Source organism: Vigna angularis, chromosome 1, assembly GCF_016808095.1.
Source record: "Vigna angularis cultivar LongXiaoDou No.4 chromosome 1, ASM1680809v1, whole genome shotgun sequence".
Classification (NCBI taxonomy): domain Eukaryota; kingdom Viridiplantae; phylum Streptophyta; class Magnoliopsida; order Fabales; family Fabaceae; genus Vigna; species Vigna angularis.
The window spans coordinates 24642864-24663209 of NC_068970.1; the positions used below are offsets into that span (position 1 = coordinate 24642864).

At 37.1% G+C, this 20346-nt stretch overlaps 4 protein-coding genes across 9 annotated transcripts; 2 read left to right on the plus strand and 2 right to left on the minus strand.

Annotated features, from left to right (window-relative positions):
• Nucleotides 1-747, plus strand: LOC108339102 (non-specific lipid transfer protein GPI-anchored 15). The gene is made up of 2 exons (XM_017576254.2): nucleotides 1-393; nucleotides 540-747. Exons 1-2 carry the CDS (start codon nucleotides 36-38, stop codon nucleotides 554-556), a joined length of 375 nt encoding a protein of 124 aa, XP_017431743.1. The 5' UTR covers nucleotides 1-35; the 3' UTR covers nucleotides 557-747.
• Nucleotides 748-1995: 1248 nt separating this feature from the next.
• Nucleotides 1996-7664, plus strand: LOC108323449 (histone-lysine N-methyltransferase family member SUVH9). 4 transcript variants are annotated; one of them, XM_052874109.1, is made up of 3 exons: nucleotides 1996-4344; nucleotides 7143-7258; nucleotides 7322-7664. In XM_052874109.1, exon 1 carries the CDS (start codon nucleotides 2192-2194, stop codon nucleotides 4277-4279), a length of 2088 nt encoding a protein of 695 aa, XP_052730069.1. In that variant the 5' UTR covers nucleotides 1996-2191; the 3' UTR covers nucleotides 4280-4344; nucleotides 7143-7258; nucleotides 7322-7664. The 4 variants fall into 4 exon arrangements, with proteins under 4 accessions (XP_052730069.1, XP_052730067.1, XP_017411414.1 ...); XM_052874107.1 differs by having other exon boundaries at nucleotides 7174-7258; XM_017555925.2 differs by having other exon boundaries at nucleotides 7143-7664.
• A 2538-nt stretch (nucleotides 7665-10202) lies between these two features.
• On the minus strand, nucleotides 10203-16383 carry LOC108331541 (putative pentatricopeptide repeat-containing protein At3g16890, mitochondrial). 3 transcript variants are annotated; one of them, XM_052874116.1, is made up of 3 exons: nucleotides 13350-16383; nucleotides 12796-12971; nucleotides 10203-10977 (listed from the first exon to the last, which is right to left on the minus strand). In XM_052874116.1, exon 1 carries the CDS (start codon nucleotides 16297-16299, stop codon nucleotides 14305-14307), a length of 1995 nt encoding a protein of 664 aa, XP_052730076.1. In that variant the 5' UTR covers nucleotides 16300-16383; the 3' UTR covers nucleotides 10203-10977; nucleotides 12796-12971; nucleotides 13350-14304. The 3 variants fall into 3 exon arrangements, with proteins under 3 accessions (XP_052730076.1, XP_052730075.1, XP_017421820.1); XM_052874115.1 differs by having other exon boundaries at nucleotides 10203-11230; XM_017566331.2 differs by having other exon boundaries at nucleotides 10203-12971.
• A 3597-nt stretch (nucleotides 16384-19980) lies between these two features.
• Nucleotides 19981-20346, minus strand: LOC108328161 (ethylene-responsive transcription factor ERF110). Its single transcript, XM_017561983.1, has one exon. The coding sequence runs from the start codon at nucleotides 20344-20346 to the stop codon at nucleotides 19981-19983; it is 366 nt and encodes a 121-aa protein (XP_017417472.1).

The following is a 20346-nucleotide window of genomic DNA, read 5'->3' on the forward strand; positions in this document are numbered from 1 at the left end:
GAGTGATCAGTGTAAGCAGATTCTGAAAGAAAAAGATGAGAGGGTTGAAAGGTAGAGGTAGAGCTATTTCCCTTGTGGCAGTGCTGATTTTTGTGTTGGCATCAGAGGTGTTGATTTTGGTGGCTGAGGGTGCTGGTGAGTGTGGAAAGACCCCTATAGGGTCTGCAGCTGCTAGTCTCAGCCCTTGCCTGAGTGCTGTTAATAATGTGAAGGCCAAGGTTCCTTTGACATGTTGTGCAAGAGTTGGTGCTTTGCTCAGAACTGCTCCAAAATGTCTCTGTGCTGTTCTGTTGTCACCTCTGGCCAAACAAGCTAAGATCAACCTTGCCACTGCTATCACCATTCCAAAGAGATGCAACATCAAGAACCGTCCTGCAGGAAAGAAATGTGGAAGTAAGTTAACACAACCCACTTCACCTTCATTCTCATCCGTTTCATATTTTGAATGCATTGATTCTTTAATATTTTGTGTTGTGTGCTTCTTCATTTCAACAAACACCTTATGTGCTTAGTTAACCTTGTTTATATTATGTTTGCAGAGTACACTCTACCCTGAAATCAAAACAACAGAATGATATTGAATATGCAGTGTTAAACAGATTAGAGAGATAAATAAATGCAGTGATACGGCATCTTCAACTGTCACCTGTTTCAGTGGTGGCATAGTGTTTGCTGTGTGTTGTTACAATCACATAATTTGATATTTTTTTTCTCGTCGTAATTAATATCAATGATTACTATCTAAAACTTGTTATTGTTTTCATCCCAAAAAGATGTTAAGATAATGGAAATAATAAACATTCGTAACTCTTTGGTAGTTTCTCTGGTTAAATCTAACGTTGATTATTGGCACGGTCAAAATTATAATTGATAATTAACATGGAATTCTTTCTATTTAATAATGAAAATGGTAATCATAAATAAGCATATTATTAATATTTATTTTTTAAAATTAAATAATCTTGAAAAGCTTGTATTTGTTAAATCTAACTGTAAAAAATTTCACCATCTTTACTTATCAATTTGACTCATTTAAAGTTTGATATATAAAACTACATAACTAAATAGATAAATAGCTCGAACCACAAAGTCAAATAATAATATGCAAAAGTTAAAAATCTATAAACTTTTTTAAAAAATATGCATTTTTTTTTGTTTCGTAGCTTAAAATGTGAGGTCAATGGTTGTTTAGGAACACGTGTTAACAAATTATTCGTAAATTTTAACCCAAATTCCCAATTCTAGAAGTTGAAATTTAGAATATTTTTCACACAATTTCTTTCGTGAATCCACTGAGATATTTTTTTTAAGATAAAATTATCACAGAATTAATTCTAAATACCAAAACAAATATTAGGTGATTCTATCAAGATAAAGTTAAACGTAATTCAAATACTTTTAATAAAACCAATTTTACGTAGTGAAATAATCCCACACACAATATTTTTCTAGTTCAAAATTAATCTCTTATTGAAAGAGAAAAATAAAAAACTTAAAGTTATTTTTCCATTTTCGCGAGAAAAAGAGTTTGTTCATGCCATTAATTGAAACCGCACATCACAAAGTAACAAATTAAAATAATTGAATTCAGCATAACACATGCGGAGTACATTAAAAATAGTTATCAGGTGCATAAAAAGAAAATAAAGAAAGGTGTATAAATTAAAAAAAAGTAAATAAATAAACAAAAAAAAGTTATAAGCAATTTAATTCAAATGATAAAATAAGAAAAATAATAAATAATTTAATATACTAAATAATTTAAAAAATGTAAAGTAAAATTAAAATAATTTTACATCAAAAACTTGATTTTCTACAATAGCTTGAAAATTTATAAATTTCAATATCTTATGGTGATGCAAATATACATACGTATAGAAAAATAGAAAAATATAAATATAGAAGAAATGATGTTGTGTTGTTTATGTTGTGAAAGGTTGAAAAGTGTAAACACTTTAGTCGAAGATGTCACTGTTTAAGTCCAACCGAACAAAAACAGAGGAAGAAGCATTTGGAATAGTTGTATTGAGAAAAGCGCTTGCTTTGTTTTCCAAATGTCACTCAGTCTCTGTGACATCTCTAAAACTCAAACTCGTAATAATAGAAATAACACACTTTGCACTCTTTCCAACGTTGTTTATCTTTCTCTTTATACCCACACGCCCATAATTACTTCCATTAATTCTGCCAAATGGATTCCTCTCTCTCTTTCCACACTCCAACTAACAATGCCATCTCACAACCGGAACAACCGCCGCCTCCACCGCCTCCGCCGCCGCCTCCTAACTCACATTCGCCACCCGCACTCTTAGTTCCCAAACCCGAACCCTTCTGGGCCTCTGACCATGACGATATCGGAGACGAACTCGACCTATTCACTGAGTTCAACCGAGTTACCGAGTTGTTCCACCTTGCCTTCGGACCCACCAATGTCGTCCTTCCCCCCTACTCCTTCGGACCTCAACCTGCTTCACCCACATGCTCCGACCCCCTTCCTGCTGCGGATGTCCATTCGGCGGTTCAGGAACACCCGAATTCGTTGTCCTCCACCAGCGACGCCTCGAGAGCGATCGTCCCCGTGGAGGACCTCACGGTGAGCGTTGCGCCGCCGCGGAAGCAGAGCCGGCAGAAGGAGCTGGTTCGGGTAATGGGTCTGTCGGTGAGGGAACAGGCACAGCTGCGGGAGACGGTGAGGCGCACGCGCTTGGTGTACGACTCGGTGCGCGTGTATACCGCTGTGGAGGAGGAGAGGCGGGTGGCTGCCTTGGCGGCTGCGGCAGCGGCGAGGGAGGCGGCAAGGGAGGCGGAGATCAAGGAGGAGCAGGAAGAGGAGAAAGTGGTGGAGGGCCGGACTCGACGTCTCCGCGGGGACCTGCGAGCTGCTGGACTGATGCGGGAGCGTGGACTGTGGCTGAACCGGGAGAAGCGAATCGTTGGGGCGATCCCTGGGATTTTGGTGGGGGATTTGTTCCTTTTCAGGATGGAGTTGTGTGTGCTTGGGTTGCACGGTCAGATACAGGCTGGCATTGATTATCTTCCTGCAAGTATGAGCTCCAGTGGGGAGCCTATAGCCACCAGTGTGATTGTTTCTGGGGGTTACGAGGATGATTCTGATAAGGGTGAGCATATATTCTACACTGGTCATGGAGGGCAGGGGAAGAATTCGTCTAAGCAGGTTGCTGATCAGAAGTTGGAGTCAGGGAACCTTGCATTGGAAAGGAGTATGCATTACGGTGTGGAGGTGAGGGTTATTCGTGGGATGAGGTATGAGGGGAGTGCTTCTGCTTCTGGTAAGGTGTATGTGTATGATGGAGTGTATAAGATTACTCAGTGCTTGTTTGATAAGGGGAGGTCTGGTTTTGGGGTTTACAAGTTTAGGCTTTCCAGGGTTGAGGGGCAGGCTAAGATGGGAAGTGCTATTTTGAAGGAAGCTAGGAGTATTAGGAGGAATGAAATGGAATCGAATACTGTTCGTTGTCTTTCTGCTGATATGTCCAACAAGAAGGAGAATGTTCCTGTTCGACTTTTTAACGACATAGATGATGATCGAGATCCTCTTAACTATGAGTATCTTGCCAGGACAAGTTTTCCACAGTTTGTGTTTCATCAGAGTGGGAATGTTACTGGTTGTGACTGTGTGAATGGTTGTGGTGATGGATGCTTTTGTGCTATGAAAAATGGGGGTGATTTTCCTTACACTCTGCAGGGACATCTTGTGAAAGGGAAGCCTTTGATTTTTGAATGTGGCCCTTTTTGTTCTTGTCCTTCTCAGTGTCGTAATCGTGTTTCGCAGAAGGGACTGAAATATAGATTGGAAGTGTTTAGGTCCCTGCAGACATCTTGGGGTGTTAGGTCTCTGGACCTTATTCAAGCCGGTACTTTTATATGCGAGTTTTCTGGGGTTGTTTTGACTAGGGAGCAGGCGCAACTCTTTGCAATGAATGGTGACTCTTCGATATATCCCAATAGGTTTTCAGAAAGATGGGCGGAATGGGGGGATTTGTCTCAAGTAGATCCAAAATATGTGCGTCCATCATATCCATCTATTCCTCCTTTAGATTTTTCTCTGGATGTGTCGACTATGAGGAATGTTGCTTGTTATATGAGCCATAGTTCATCTCCAAATGTTTTGGTTCAGTTTGTTCTGTATGATCACAACAATTTGATGTTCCCACACCTTATGCTATTTGCAATGGAGAATATCCCTCCCATGAGAGAGCTCAGCCTTGATTACGGCGTAGCTGATGAGTGGACAGGGAAGCTCTCTATATGTAACTGAATAGTTCTAAAAGGTTAACGCACTTCTAATATGTTGAAGCCAATTTTTGCGCATGGTTAACTGAGGTAAAGCCCATTTCTATCGTTCTACTTTATTGTTTTCACGAATATCTTCCTTTGATTGCATCTTACTTTTGTGTCTGGTACTTTGTTCTGTCTCCGATGCAAACTGTGTGCCGAATCATGGTGAGTTTATGCTTAGAATCATGGTGAGTTTATGCATAGAGGTATTGTGATATTTCAAATGTCTAGGCGTACTTTGGATGCTGAAAAAATGTTGTAGCGAGGTTGATGATTGACTTCCTGTGTTTTGAATATTTTGTTGCAGTATAGTTTGCAAACATGGAGGAATTGATTCTTGTGTTGCTTAAGTTTATTTGATTTGGGAAAACTAATCTTATTTCTAGATCTTATTTGATTTGGGAAAACTAATCTTATTTCTCAGTGAAGGGGGAATATGAATTGATTTGGTGTTATTTCCTTTACTGATATCATACATGCTAGTGGCTATATAAAGTAAAATAGGTGTCAGGAACTGAATAGTGGATAGGGAATATTATATGATTACTATTTAAGACGTCATAAATATTGCTTGAGGGTGATTTAATGTATGTGTGACATGTGTTTCTTAATGAGCAACTGATGAATATACAAGACATTCTTAGCTGTGTATTTTGCATCTAGTTCAGCAATTCAACTTGTGATTCATCACAGAAGAGAGATATTGTAGCTTCCATAGAATTGCTATTAGAAAGATGTTGCGTATGTTTTGTTGAAACAGTCCACTATTTGCTTATGGCATAACTTCATCGTTTATCCCTGCTACCTTGTGACTTTAATTGTCAAAAACCCAAGTCCCCCCTCCCAAATAATTTAGTAGCCAATTTAGATTGCTTATCAATTACTCTTCCATTGTCAGCAACAAATTCTTATTTTGTATTTTTTCCAAAATGATCAGATTTAGCAAAATTACAACTTTTTCGTACATAATTAGCTAGTTAATGTTATTAGGCGTGGTTGTTATTAAATCTTTGATACATTATTGTTTAAAAAATTATGATATTGGACTGAACTGTGGCCACCGAATGTGTAGCTTGAACTTTTCTATGAAATACATCAGGTCTAGTTTCTAAAACTTGAATCTGTGGCGGTTAATTTTGGATTGGGTTGGGTTGCTGATATTGGAAGAGTCATGATCACTTAGATAACCCCACATTAGAATCTTATATTTCTAATGTAGGACTTAAGTTCCATTCCTTGCGATTGGTTCCTAGCATCTAACCATGTTCTGTTCTGCAGCGCTGGTGCCCTCACATGTTGGTTGTACAATGGTCTTTTGACTAATAATCAACGACAGACACTACAATGCCAATGTCACTACCCACGTTGCTCAATGGCAACTGAGAGATATGGGGGAATGCTTTAATATTGATTCATAAGAACCTCGGGAGAATCACATAACAAAAGTTAGACATTATAGCAAAAGAATCCGAGGCCTTGTTATAAACCCCACACCATGGTTTCAATTGTGAAACACATCACTTGATCTAACCACAATATTGTAATTGTGGCAGTTTCCGAAAATCATTGGAAAATCTACAACACAACGAGTGAAATGGTCACATTAGGCTGTAACAGGCCATGTTTTGAATAGATCTCACACAATTAGTTTCTCGTGGTCTCTCTTTAATTTGTAGATTTGGTTTCGTACAAGAGTGGCATCTAATCATATATGTCAACAGTGTGAAAACAATTGTTATTAAATTATGAGATGACAGCTTGTTAGCTTGCATTTCAGAAATTTCCTATTACAAATAGGTAGGTCTTAGAACTTGGCTTAGGTCTAACTTAACTCCTCCAAACCAACTTATAAGATAAGGATTTTAAAGTTTTGTAAGATCTATTTAAGTTAAATGTCTAATTGAAGTGAGGCTAAACTTCACGTTGCAATTAAAGAAGTTCAAAGATATCCCAAACAGCAGGCTAGCAGAGACTGCCATTAAGGGGAGTTTCCAACACCCAAGGCTATTTATTTACTTGGAGCATGAGAAATGTAGGTGAACCAACATTATACCTAAGATTCTATTACCATTTTAAAATTTGGGCTTAGAACTTAATTTCATCCTGCAAAAAAACTTCAGGTTGAAGAATATCCAAGCCTTGTAAGCTTTATTTAAGCTAAACCCTTGTCAGTGTGGGCTAAACACATTCCCTTCAATGCTGCAATTATGACAGCTAACTGGTGACAAGCCAAGAGTGATTTCTTTTAAGTTTCCAACAATAGATTAGGGCACCATAGCACTTTATTGATAACAACTACGGCTATTTACTCATATTATATACACAAGACCTTTATATATTTTTTGATAGAGTCGAGTATTATGAGGTGACTAAGTTCCAATTCAAGTAGCAAGAAATGTTCGGTGTATTATTTAAGTTTTTGGTCTTAAATACTAAGTTCCAAAACAGACCCATCTCCTGGTCAAGCCCTTCACATCTGTGGTCAATCCTTTTGCAGGTCATTCCGGCTGCTATCTTGCATATCTGCCTTGCTGTATTCAATTTTCTTTCCCCATCCCCCTTGACCTTTCTTTTACTGTCTTGTGAGTTTCGTGCTTGTCTTCTCACATCTTCCCCATTTCTGATGCTGGTCGAGCGTTTTGGTTAGCTTTTTAATAACTGAAAAATGGCTTTTTTTTGGGCAAGGTCATAGTACGGATGGAGCTGGTGGCTATTGTGTGACTTATTATTATGAGTTGTTTTGGATGTTATGATTATGAAATTTTAGTTAGGTTTGCTTTACTGTTATTTGTAGGTTTTTTCCCTTGTTTTCTGCCTTTTTGTAATATATAGTATATTTGCAGGCTCTCATTCCTGACAACATTGGTTTTGCAGACTTAACCATGGTTTTCCTAAGGTTTCAACTTCACCAAATTTTGTGGAACTGTGAAAGTGCTTGCTATGTGAACATTTTGTCAAGGTATTGAAGATAATGTAATAGCTGTTGAATTTCATGGTTTTTTCTAACTTCTTTTTTGGCTAGTGCATAGCATATGATGTGTGGTGATGAAGATCAAGTATTGGAGCTCGGGAAGTTCTTAATCTTGAATACTTGTGTAATTATTCTGTAATTTTCTGATGTTGGGCCCTTTGGCAAGGCATTTGCTCACCACCTTCTTCTAAGCAAGTAGCTCGGATTTATTGAATTTTCTGTTGTCATTGTATATAATGTAAGTCAAAAGCTTGTACAGGGATATGTTAGTGATGGATAGAACGCAGCATTTTAATGGTCTGTAAGAAAATGAGTAGATATGTGATTAACTAGAGCTCATGCTATCGTGATCTATCAAAGTCTGAAATACTCACCTAACATCAGTTTTTGTTCATTATAATTAAGTGATGATAGAAATTGATAGATTATGCAATTTTAGTTGTTAATAAATAAACCTGAGCTTAAGGGTCTGCATCAAGTTGGAACAATATTGAATGTGATGTCTTGATTTTGTCTCATTTGAAAGGTGTCGTTGTTTAGTGTTTTATCAGATGAAGGTGTCAGATTATTGTTAATGTCACTGTAAAATGATCATAATCATAAGATCAAATTATATGTTTATATAGGAATTATTTGAAGGTTGAGAGACAAATCTATGTCATGCTTTGAAGAAACATGTTTCCTATACCAATATTTAGTATGTTATATCCTTTATTCTTTCCATATTATTAACTCATATTTAACTGTTGAAACTATTACCTATATTCAAATTAATTTATCTCATATTTTGATTGCAAAGCATGTCATAATTTAGAGGAAAAAGATAACTTTATAAATTGAATTAGTAAGAGCAAACCAAACGTAATATAAAATTACAACCAAGCACTGATTGCTTACTGAAGCAGCAGTTTTTATTATTTTTAATTAAGATTACTTTTATAATATAAAATAAATTGTAATATATTAAAGCTAAACGTTATACAGTATTTGTGCTGCTGACAGTTGAGTTAAAATATTTATACAATGGTTTTAATCGTTAAGCAGTGTTTTGAACGTTGTGATTTTGAACGTTGTGATTTTGAACGTGGTGATACATGTAAAGCTAAACTTTTTATTTAATTTTTAATTTAATTCTAAATTTGAATAATTTTAATAGAATTTGTATTAATTTTTTATCGGTTAATTAATAAAAAAATTATATCTCAATTCAACCTCTTTTAACAAATTTTGTCACTGAAGAGCGAGGGGCTCCTGCACCTAATTATCATATTTGAAATCTATTTATTTTCTAACTTTCATAGGTTACAAATCAACAAATACAAACAATTTAACATATTTGAAATCTATCGGTATGAACAGTTGTCACGAAGATACAGGAAGACAGTAAATCTTTTTACTTTACACTTATGTACGAACACTGTCAAAACTTTGACACTTTGTTGTCCAATCAATCACTTGCGAATTTTCAATTCTAAAATTTGAATTTTGCACAATTTTGATGCATAACTTTTTAGGTAACAAGAGGTGCCACCGCCACCGCTGGAAGATGCGCTGCCTCGGGGTACAAGAGCTAACACAGGGGAAGAAGAGGGTAAAACAGTCATTTTATCAAGTTTATGGGGGGAATGCAGAAAGAAAAAAAAGGGAGGTACAGGAAGAAGCTGCCCAACGTTATCCACCATTTCTCACAAATCTACAATAGTCATGTATCACTCTATACTCACTCATGCATCACCAAATCGACAAAAATAAATTTGTTCTACTCATATACCAATTAATGTCATCAGACTAGAAAAATGCATTAGTAAAGAAGTGTGCGTACCATCCCTATAGAGCACATTTCTTTATATATGTTATACTGTTCCTGTGGTTCAATTTTTATGACATTATCCTAATGTTCGTGTCGTTTGATATAGTTCCAAATAAATTAGGCGACTAGTTATTCGAGTCATATGTAACATGATACTTAATGTAATCAGCAGTTTCGCAAACATACACAAGTTTCAACGTATACATAAAATAATTCATTGGCCTTCAAAATTTATTATCTGCCAGTGGTAGAAAATTGAGAAGAAATATTTGCTCCTGACTGACACTTGAGAGACAAGGTTTTTTCCAATTACAAGGTTTCAGATTACAAGAAAATTAGATCGATCTAACCTCCAAGGTTTGTCCCTATTCTTACTGTAACTCTAATTTTGTGTATTGGGATTTTCCAATAAGGTTAGAATGGAACAAAAAATCCTGATAAATAACTTCGATGGATAGAAGCATGCTAATAAGCACACAACCATATACTGCTACACTACGGCTTGTTTAGCTTTTCTTTGGTTCAGCACTAAATCATCTGTTCTGGCATTTATGCATAACAGTTTATCATTCACTACAGATTGAAAAATTACTTAATACCAAGTAGGTGCTACCAGTACGCTTCTCCTTTTCAACCTGTGCCAGAGACCATTTACTGAGACAAAATATTCAACCTCAAACGTCACCAACACTCCAAACGACATAAAGCAGCCAGAGCAAAAACAAAACACGCCATCATCAGTCATAAGCATAGAAGAGAACTATCTTCTAAAAGCAGTATTCCAAGGCTTGGTTGGTTCTCTAGGGCAGCCCTATACTCCTTTGATGCTGGAAATGGTCTTACTTATGTTTTTTTATCATACTTAACAGGAACAAGTTTGAGGCCGCTAATATCTTGAGACAATTCTGTGAAGCTTATTTATGCCCACATTTATGTTTGAAAATTAAAATTTTGATGGGATAATTGTGTTTAAATGGTTGATTTTAAGTGAATTTGTGATGATTGGAATTATTGGGTTTGGGAAATAAAGAGACGTAAAAAGTAAGTTTTAGCGCATAAATTATTCTTGGATGTTCTAATGTTTATTTGTGCAGCTGAGAATATAAGTTTTATTGGTTCAAATGGCAATTCAAGGCCCAAAATCAGGTTTTATTTGGAAAATAATGTACAGATGGGCCAAACAGACAACTTTTACCCTTGCACCTCCCAATTTCCCTACATACACCCCTCTTCTCTTAAACAGGCCCAATACTAAGCCAAACAGTAACCCTATTCTAAATACACCCCCTAAATTTCCTTACCCATACCCCTCCTAAGCTAGACTCCACCAGATCATGCCACGTGTCCAAATCCTCTCCACACAGATTTAGCCAACCAGAACATGCCACCTCATGCCTCTTGCCACGTCAGCCCTGTCTTCTCTAACAGAGAAACCCTAATCCAGCAGAACCCTAGCCGCCACCATGTGCCGCCACCGTGAAACCATCCGCCGCTGCCGCAACCTCCACGACCACCATTCCCGCTAGTCGCCGCGGATACAGGTCAGGCCGCCACCATCAACCGCGCCGCCGCTCCGCCTCCGTCGCGCATCATCATCCGCAACCTCCGTCATCTTCTTCGCATCTCCATGGCGCGCCGCAACACCACTCTTCATCGCGCCTCTCCTCCATTGACGAAAGCTTGGCACAACCATCTTCATCATGCAAAGCTCCTCTGAAATCATCACCAAAGCCGCCGCAAGAACGGCCATTACAGCGCCTCAATCATGCGTCATTTTTCTCGCGCACCACGCGCAACCGTCGCACCAGCCACCGCGACCTTCGCCACCATCCATCATCTTCACCACAGCTCCTCCATGGCAGCCACCTAGACGCCGCTCCCCATCATCAACACGCACCTGCATTCAGAAAACCCAGAGACAAATGCATCATCACCACCGCAAAGGCGAAAGCGTAGAGAAGATCTCGTTCTCGCGGCGGCACACGAGCCTTCCCCAATCTGAAACCCTAATTTTGGGTGGGAAAGGGGCTGACACGTGTCAGCACCTCATTGGTTCGTCCTCCTCTGGTCAAAGCTGGTCAACAAGCCTTCTCTGGTCAAAGTCTGGTCAACTGAGGGGCTTTCTTGCAATTTCAGAAACTCAGAAGGGGCTAAAGTGCAGATAGAGGAAATTTCAGGGCATTTGTGCAATTTTGAAAATTCAGAAAAGTTAAAAGATAAAATTCAGTTGTTGAATTAATTTAATTTGGGAATATCAATCGAAAATATCTTCCAAATAATGTTATAATTATCTAAATCTTTTAGTTATTTGGAAGATATAAGATAAAAGATTCTATCAACTGAATACTCAGAGTCCAAGCCCAATCAAGCCCTATATAAAGAGACCCAGAGACTTCACTTAAGACATTCTCTCATACTCCTCTCACTTTTCTTTCATCTTATATTCAACTCCATTCATGGAGAGCTAAGCATCTAGGGCTATTCTACTGTAATTCCATGACGGATTCTGAGGTTACGTTCAGTTAATGCAATTGTTTATTTTGATTATTAATTTAAGTTGTTCTTTCTCTATGTCTTTCATCTCTCTATCTTGTTAAAAGCAAAGATTTTTGCATCATAATATGTTTGAATCTACATGCATATTGATTATATGAGTTTTAGGGTTTCTAGGTTTAAATTGAGAATCTACTTTGATTTAATTTAGGAACTTTCATATGATTAAATGGTTTTTACTATCAATTGAGAATGTACTTTGATTGGTAGTAATAATTTCAACTATAATCAATTGAGAATTTACTTTGATTGATTAACTTTTAACTAGGTTAGGAGATTTAAGAATAGACATGATTAAACACAATAGAATTTGATTGAAAATATACTTTGGTTGAATTTATTATGAATAATCTAGAAAGGTTTTGCATTTGATTGAGAATTTACTTTGGTTAAATGCATGATCGCCCTCAAATTAATTGAGAATGTACTTTAATTAATTTGAAACTTAAACAATAATCAATTGAACAATTATCCGTGAATAACCGATGATGAATCTATCTTGGAAAAGCAGTGGAATTAGCCTATTTAATCATAAATGTTTTAAGTTTCTTATTTGTTCTTTAAACCTTCTCCAAACATCATTTTTATTCATAAGCATTGCATAACATAGCATTCATAAGAGTCAGATATTCAAAAGCAATTCCGTGTTCGTTGGGAGACGACTCAGGGTTACTTCAACCCTGTCTACTTTCTTGAATACTACTTGGCAATACTGAAGTTGCCTTGAAAAGTAGTATTAATTTGATAGCTTCAACGACAGCTTATCAGTAAGCAACCAAGATTTGAGAGTACAATTTAGCAAATTTGGGAGTTGAGAATATAATCAGCTATCATTTTTCTGTATATCATCAATTGATGAAATTTAAATAAGATTCGAACAAAAGAAATTGTACAGAGAGTTTGTTTTTCACTGACTTAAGATAGATGTTCTACTCGCTATGTTTTACTATATTGCAACAAATACCATTACATTGTGAAATATAAAAGAAAAAAGGGTATAAAAATAAAACATAGTTACTGGACAAGTACTATCCGCTAGGCTAGTACAAACATAACATTTATGCATGAACATCATAAAAGATGGACGACGAAAGCATTAGTGGATGGTAAAAAGATATATGAAACAAACATGTCCATTGTTGTTTGTTAGACATAAAATTACCTGAATGGAAGAATACAATTGAATTTCATTATGACTGAAATATTGCACCAGGATGGTCAGTCTCGTTAGGACCACCACAACTCAAATATTGATCATTAAGACTTTATGGTCGATAAAGCCACAATTGAGAAAGGAGTTGAATTATTCAGGCAATTCAGAAACTGGCCATACTCAACCTGCAATGAATAAAAGAAAAGTTACATTGATAAACCTCGTTCTGAAAATTTTAGTAATACCAGTGTCACATATAGTTCATTGAATTTCATGTTCAAAATAATATTAACAGTGAAAGTACATATGTTAACAAGTTGCAAAAAACAATAAATGTAATTTAACATAGAACTTGGCTGCATGGTTTCACTGAAATGCTCTTTGGGAAATCAGAAGTCCTCTTATACCCAGCATCTTCATATCAGATGATTTATAATGTCCCAAAACTCGATAAAATGCTAACACAAAGTCTAGAAGTAGCTAACACAGATCCTTCCTTCACAACAAATAAGGTTATAACTTCTAATAATAAATGCACCTTGGTCAAGGAATAAAATTAATACCAGTTTTGTAGATGTGATCTTTGAAGATGAAGATTCATTACACGAATATGCTACAGAAGTAATTCACTGTTACCATGTAAAATTGAAAGGAAAATGCAACAAGCTGCATACGGACCCAGTGACCAGTGCTATTAGGAGGAAAGCTTTATGGAGCCAGTTTAAATTATTTGGGGTGGGTGGGCTGGAAGTGAAGAAGGACGACAAGAGAGAGATGTTATACTTCATCGATAAAGGGATACGTGTATGATACACACCCCTAATAATAGTCTAGAACAAATATTAGTTTAGAACTAATATAAACCCTGTCCAATAAAACTACTAACATCATAAGCGACAGCCACAACCACAAAATTTGGTATCCCAGGTTTTCCAGTCAAGAGTGCCATCAAATTCGAGCTCTTCAATGTGCAGGATGGGTCACAAGTGAAAGATGGAGCTCTTGGCTGTGGTGATTTGACATAACCTCCACTGTTTAATGTTGGTGTTTGTAAGGTGATCAATGTTAATCCATTAATGGAGGAAACAGAGGAAAAAGGTGTTGTTTGTTGCCTCCAGAACAACAGCACAATTAATAAGATAAGCATAGCAAGACTAGAAGTATGGTATAACACGATAACCAAGCCACGTCCATCAAAGCTTCTAGATCAAGCTCTTTGTAAGAAGGGCGGAAGAGCAGCCTCTAGATCAAGCTCGTTCTAAAAACGATGATGAAGAGTCACCGACTAAAGAAGAAAAAATGAATTCCTTACTGTACTCTTTTCTGTTGGTGTTGAAATGGCAAAAAAGTACATCCATACATAAACACAAATAATTCTTCTGTCCCACTATATAACAAGATATCCATATGAACAGGGCTTTATAATCTGAGGTACCTCTATACCCAGAATCGATATCATCATATTCAAAAGCTCAATAATCTAGTAGCATCCGAGAAATTAGTAGGAAATTAGTCTCACTAATTAGGAATAGAATTTAAAGATATTCCCTTAAGTCTGCATCTTTCCATGATGCTTCGTGCCTCTTCAATACAGTTCTGCTGAACCAATATTTTAATAATCAAGTTACATGTATACAAATCAGGAGAGCAACTGTTTGCCTCCATTGAGTAAAATATCTTCTTGGCTTCCTCTAATCTCCCAGATTTAGAGAGTACCTCTATAAAAGCACCATAAGTGTAATTGTCCGGATTCAAGCCAGATCTTGACATTGAATAAAAAAGCCTTTTAGCTTTATCAACTTTATTCATCCTACAGTGGATTTGGATCAAAGCATTATAGGAGTAGGTGTCAGGGTTTACTCCTTCCTTTTGCATTCTTCCTAATAGTTTCACTGACTTTGCAACATCCCCAATGGCACAAAAAGACCGAATTAAGATATTGTAAATGACGGCATTTGGAGTGATGCCCCACTCAATCATCTCTGTAAAGCATCCAAAAGCTTCCTCAGTCTTCTTTATTCGACAGAGTCCATCAATTATAGAGCTAAAAGTGAAGATATCAGGTTTAAGCCCAGTTTCTAAAAGCATCTCCAGCAGCTCCTGTGCCTTAAATATTTCTCCTTCCTTACAATGCCCATTAATAAGGGTATTGAAAGTAACAAGGTTGGGAACAAAACCTCTAACCTGCATATCTCTGAAAACCTCTGACGCATTATCCGTCAATTTGGCTTTGCACAAACTATTGATTATCATGTTATATGAGACAACACTAGAAATTAGCCCATCACTGGTCATTTGACCAAAAACTCGATCCCCATCCTCCCTCCATCCTCTTTTATACGACGCCTCCATAAGTACAAGGTATGTACCAGTGCTTGCCTTCACACCTCGGTTTCTCAAAGTTTCAAATATGTCACACGACTCTCTCAGCTCGGCTCCCTTAACCAAACAAGCAATTATGACATTAAAAATAGAGCTATCAGGGGCATAACCTCTTCCCAAAACCTCCCTCAGAAACACAGCCATCTCTTTCGCCATAGAATTATTCCCAAGGCAATACAACACAGTATCACAAGCTAACTTAAAATGAGCACGCTCCTCCTGCTCCAGCTTCCTATCTAAAAACTTAGATAACAACATATCAAGTGCCTTACCTGGATCCAAGCAGCGAAAAACCCCGTGGACTAACGCTCTCACAGTGGCTTCATTAGGAGCAACTCCCCTCTCCTTCATCATCTCGAAAACCCCAAATGCTTCACCAACCCTGTTGGCATTACAAAACCCATCAATAAGCATTGTATAAGTGAAGACATTAGGAAAAAGTCCCTTATCGTTCATCTGTCTGATTAACCGAAGCGCCTCATCCACCACGCCAATCTTGCAAACCCCGTGAACGAGGGTGTTATAGGTAATTCTATCGGGGCGGCAGTTATCCGCAGGCATTTGTTGGAATTTGAGATAAGCAAGGTCAATTGAATTGGATTTCACCAAAGCGTCAATAAGAGCGTTGTACAACCTAGTGGAAGGGGTGAGACTCAAGAATGAGATTTGACCGAAAACGTGAGCACAGTAATTTGCCAAACCGAGCCTTCCCCAGCTTCCAATCAAGACGCAGAGCAGGTCCTCGGTGAGCCGAAACCCGGAATTGCGAACGTCACGGAGCAACTCGAGCGACAGCACCGCGGGGCCGTTAAGGTGCAGAGTGTTCAGAAGAGCGCGTTGCACTGAGGGATGCGTGGCGAGTGCGGGGTTGACATGCGAAAGCCAGGCGTGAAACTTGATGGCATGGGAGGCATTGCGTTGGTTGTGGAAGACGGTTACGGCGGAGCGAGGGTTGAGGAGGAGGGGGTTTGAGAAGAGGTGGTGGTTTAGTAACAGAGCCCAGTTGGGTGTGGAGAGGATTTGTGAAATGTATGGATGGTTTAAGGGAGTTGAAGAAGGTGGAGTTTTTGAGGGAATAACAATGGAAGGCTTTTCTTTCATGTATTTCATGGCTTGATGTTGGAGAGGCATGCTTCTTTCCAACAAACACTCTTCTCCCTCCCCTCCTTACAACATTAATGCCTAAACTTCTTCCTTAAAACATACATTTTTCAAATCATACAATTGCTGACTCTACTATAACACAAAAATGATCAAATCTTACAAAAATACATAAAAAAAAAACTTAAGATTTAATTTTTTTATATATATACATATAACTTTTAGATTTAGATCTTTTGAAAAACAAATAATGTTTTTGTCCGTCTCTGCCTCCAAGTGATCCCTGAGTGCCAACCCATTTTCGGTGTGAGACCCATTGAGCTACTGCTTCGTGCACTCCCACAATTACTAATTGCATACTTACAATAAGAGAAAAAGTCTTAAACACCTTTCACCACCACCACCACCACAGCTGCCACCTACCGCCGCCGTCACTGCTTACATCATCACCACTGTTTTTATTTCAAAAGGTATTATATGCATTTTGGAAAATTTCATTCAAAAATTTTAAAAATTTCATTTCGAAAATCATATATCGATTTTTTTTTTCAGAAAATTATTTTCTGAAAATATCATTTCAGAAATTCTAGAATAAAAACTTATTCTGAAAAGTTTTTGAAATACTTATTTGGGAAATCACTTTTACAACGGATATAATGATAATTTGAAAATTTGAGGGAGTGCGGGAAACAATTGATGGGGGTGCAGGAAATAAAAGCCGATCCATTGCTTGTTCTTAAAGAGAGAGAAGAAAAGAATAGCCCACTTTGAGGCAATATATAATAGACCAATATTTCTGCTCTTCAAATCTATAACATTGATTTTGATGGTGACTTAATTATAGGGATGAGATTTACAATGGAAGAGAAATATAGGTTTATTATTAGCACTGAAAAAAAATATATAAAACAATATGGAGACTCAATTTAGGTCGAATTTAAAGAAATAACTATTAGTTTTATTTATTTATTTTTTGAATGGTTGAGTATAAGGGTGTAAAAAACCCTTCACATGATTACCAATCTTTTAAGAAAAATCACTTGATTTTCATACACGGGGGGTGGTTAATGACGATAGCAGTAAATGTATGGAAATGATTCTCATAGATGATAAGGTAAATTACATTTTTTATTTTCATATCTTTATTTACATGTACTTATTTTTACAACTTATTTGTAGGGTGACAAAATACCAGTAATGGTAAATGGGGAAGATTTTGATTTGTGGAAACCCAAGTTGGTCGAAGGTGATACTTATGATATGCACAATTTTAAAATTTTAAAGAATAAAAGCCAATATTGAGTATGTCAGCATTTCTGTAAGTTACTATGTGTTGGTGCCACAATTATAAAATCTCAATCAATACCAAATATTTCCTTGAAAAGCTGAGTTGAAAAGTTTGAAGGAGATAGTTGACGAAGATTATTGTTCTAATATGTTATTTGGTATGTGTTCATTGCTGTTTGAACTATAAAATTGTGTATTTGATCTGTTAAACAAAATAATTCTTGTGTTGGTATTTTGACTTTATTATTTTAACATTCGCATTGCTTATTGATAATAGGAATTATGTTGTGTGACCGTTGCAACCATTGCTATATTTAACTGCTTCGACCCACAACTTAAGTAACATTCTGATGCAATCTGATAGGTGCACAGAGATCCTTGCTTATTAGACAATAAGTGCTTCTTTCTGCCTTTCTTCAATGCCTTTGATGCATAAGGAACTAGCCCTAATGCTAAAGCAGCTAAATAATAAGCATGAAGATATGTTTTTTTCATAATGGTAAAGACTTCACCCAAAATTTGAGCAACATGTAGTCCTGCATATAGTTAATTACATATATTACAATATTAACCCATAGCAAAATACTACACTTTCTAAAGTAATAGATATTATAAACTTACAGTCATGAAGCAATTGAGAAAGTTGTCTGACATCAATGGCCTCACTAGCTCTGCCATATACTTTGGAATGCATACTTTATTTCTTACCAGATCAGATTAAAATTTTTAAATTCAAAGAAGGATTCACCTAACGGACTTACTATGTAATTAGGATAAAGAAGGTTGTAGACTTGAATTATGTTACCCGTATATATACTTGTATTTCTGAATTTCAAAAATCGTGTTGACAATGTATTGACAGTGATTTTAGATGCTTCCATTCATGTTAGCAACTCATTTACATTTAGTGGCGGGGTAACATAATTCAAGTCTACAACCTTTTATATATATATATATATATATATATATATATATATATATATATATATATATATATATATACTATTAAGCCCAAGAGTTCAATATTTTTTACTACTTAAATTTGGAAAAATGATTATTCACCAAAGGATTTGCCCATTCATAGCTCTTCACTCCCTGCCAGGGTAGTTTGGACTCAGTATCCTCCTCAAAAAGATTCACTCTATTTTCCGTAATCACTTCCATTTCTACCATCAAAGTCCCGAATGATGATGCATCAAAAGACATTGAGGTGTGACTACTATCATTATTTGTCTCCTCCCCAAATCTTATGTTCGACCCACTAGGTGACATACTTGTTAACAGTCGACTCTCAAGTGATGAACTTTTTCCACAAGATATCACCGACATAACAAATTCTCAAAAACTTGGTGTTCAACTAAGGCAAATGAGCCTCTTATTTATAGCAAAATTGGGAACCCTTTCATCTTCCCATCTCTTCATTTCAACCCTTAGATCTCTTCAAATCTTACACCTAGGGGCCATGACTCTTCACCTCTTTAGTTTTGCTTCATTTCATATGCAGCTTGATAACCATTTACCTCCCACGTCAAGTCAATCTTGACACTTCCTCATTTCAACATCTTCGTCGTTACGCTTCTTGAGGTTTGGGGTTATACCTATCGAGTACATAACCAAAGAAATACAAATTTTGTTTTGCACATGGCCACTACGACAAAGACCAAAGTCCAACATGATGGCGGCATTTTACAAGACTTCAACATCGAGCGAGTTAAGTCTAGAGGGTTGGGTTATTATGCTATATATAATTGAATGCCCTTCGGCCTTGTCAATATATACTCTATAACCATCCGAATATATCCACCTAAGTACACCCAACATGCATTGTCTGACTCACCAACATAACGGACTAATTGAATACATATTGGTCTACCCGAATACATGTCGGCTAACTAACACATAAGAGACAACTAGTCTTAGATTGTGATTAAGATATAATTGAGCAGGTTGATTAATTAAGGTTTAATACCCTCTTTGGTCCCTACTTTCGTTGGATAATGTCAATTCAATCCCCAATTTTTCAAAGTGTTTGAAATATGTCCACAGTTAGTAAAATTTGTGTCTAATTTGTCCCCTCCGTTAAGTATAACTAAACGGAGTTAGTGCGTTGATAATCTGACACGAGTTATTGGCAGCTTGTCAATATATTGTTTTGTGCATGCTTACGTGTAACTGACATATAAAAGATATGGTGTTTTATTAAGATAGGGTTTTTTAATTTGGGGAAAAGTTCATTTAGGACATAGATAGAACCAATTAGGTCTTCTTCTCCTTTCGGTTGTGAACACGGTATGTTGGGTCTCCTTTTTCAAGCTGACTTGGAAGCAGAGGAAAGGAAGCAGAGGATGGTGCCTACATAGGCGGTAGCGGCAACAACGACGAAGAAGAGGATTGAAGCGTTGCCATTTGTGAATCATAGAACCACTAATCGAGTCCATGGAACTCCCCTATGCTCCACAGAAGCTGAGAATATCCCCAATAGTCTCTAAGCAAATCATGGGAGCTCTGAAACGGCGCCCCCTGCATCACTGTCGGAGAATAACCAGTCACCGCTGGAACATCACCGAAGCCCAAGAATGAGGTGGCCGAAAAATTGGGAAGGTGAGGAGGTCGAACCGTGGTAACGTTTTCGGGGAAGTTGAGTTTGGCTCTATTACCTTTGAACCTTAATGCGGCCTCATCGTAGGCTCTGGCAACAGCCTCAACGGTGTCGAAGGTGTCAAGCCACACTCTCGTCACTTTGTGAGGACCATGAATCTCCGCCGCCCATTTCCCCCACGGCCTATGCAT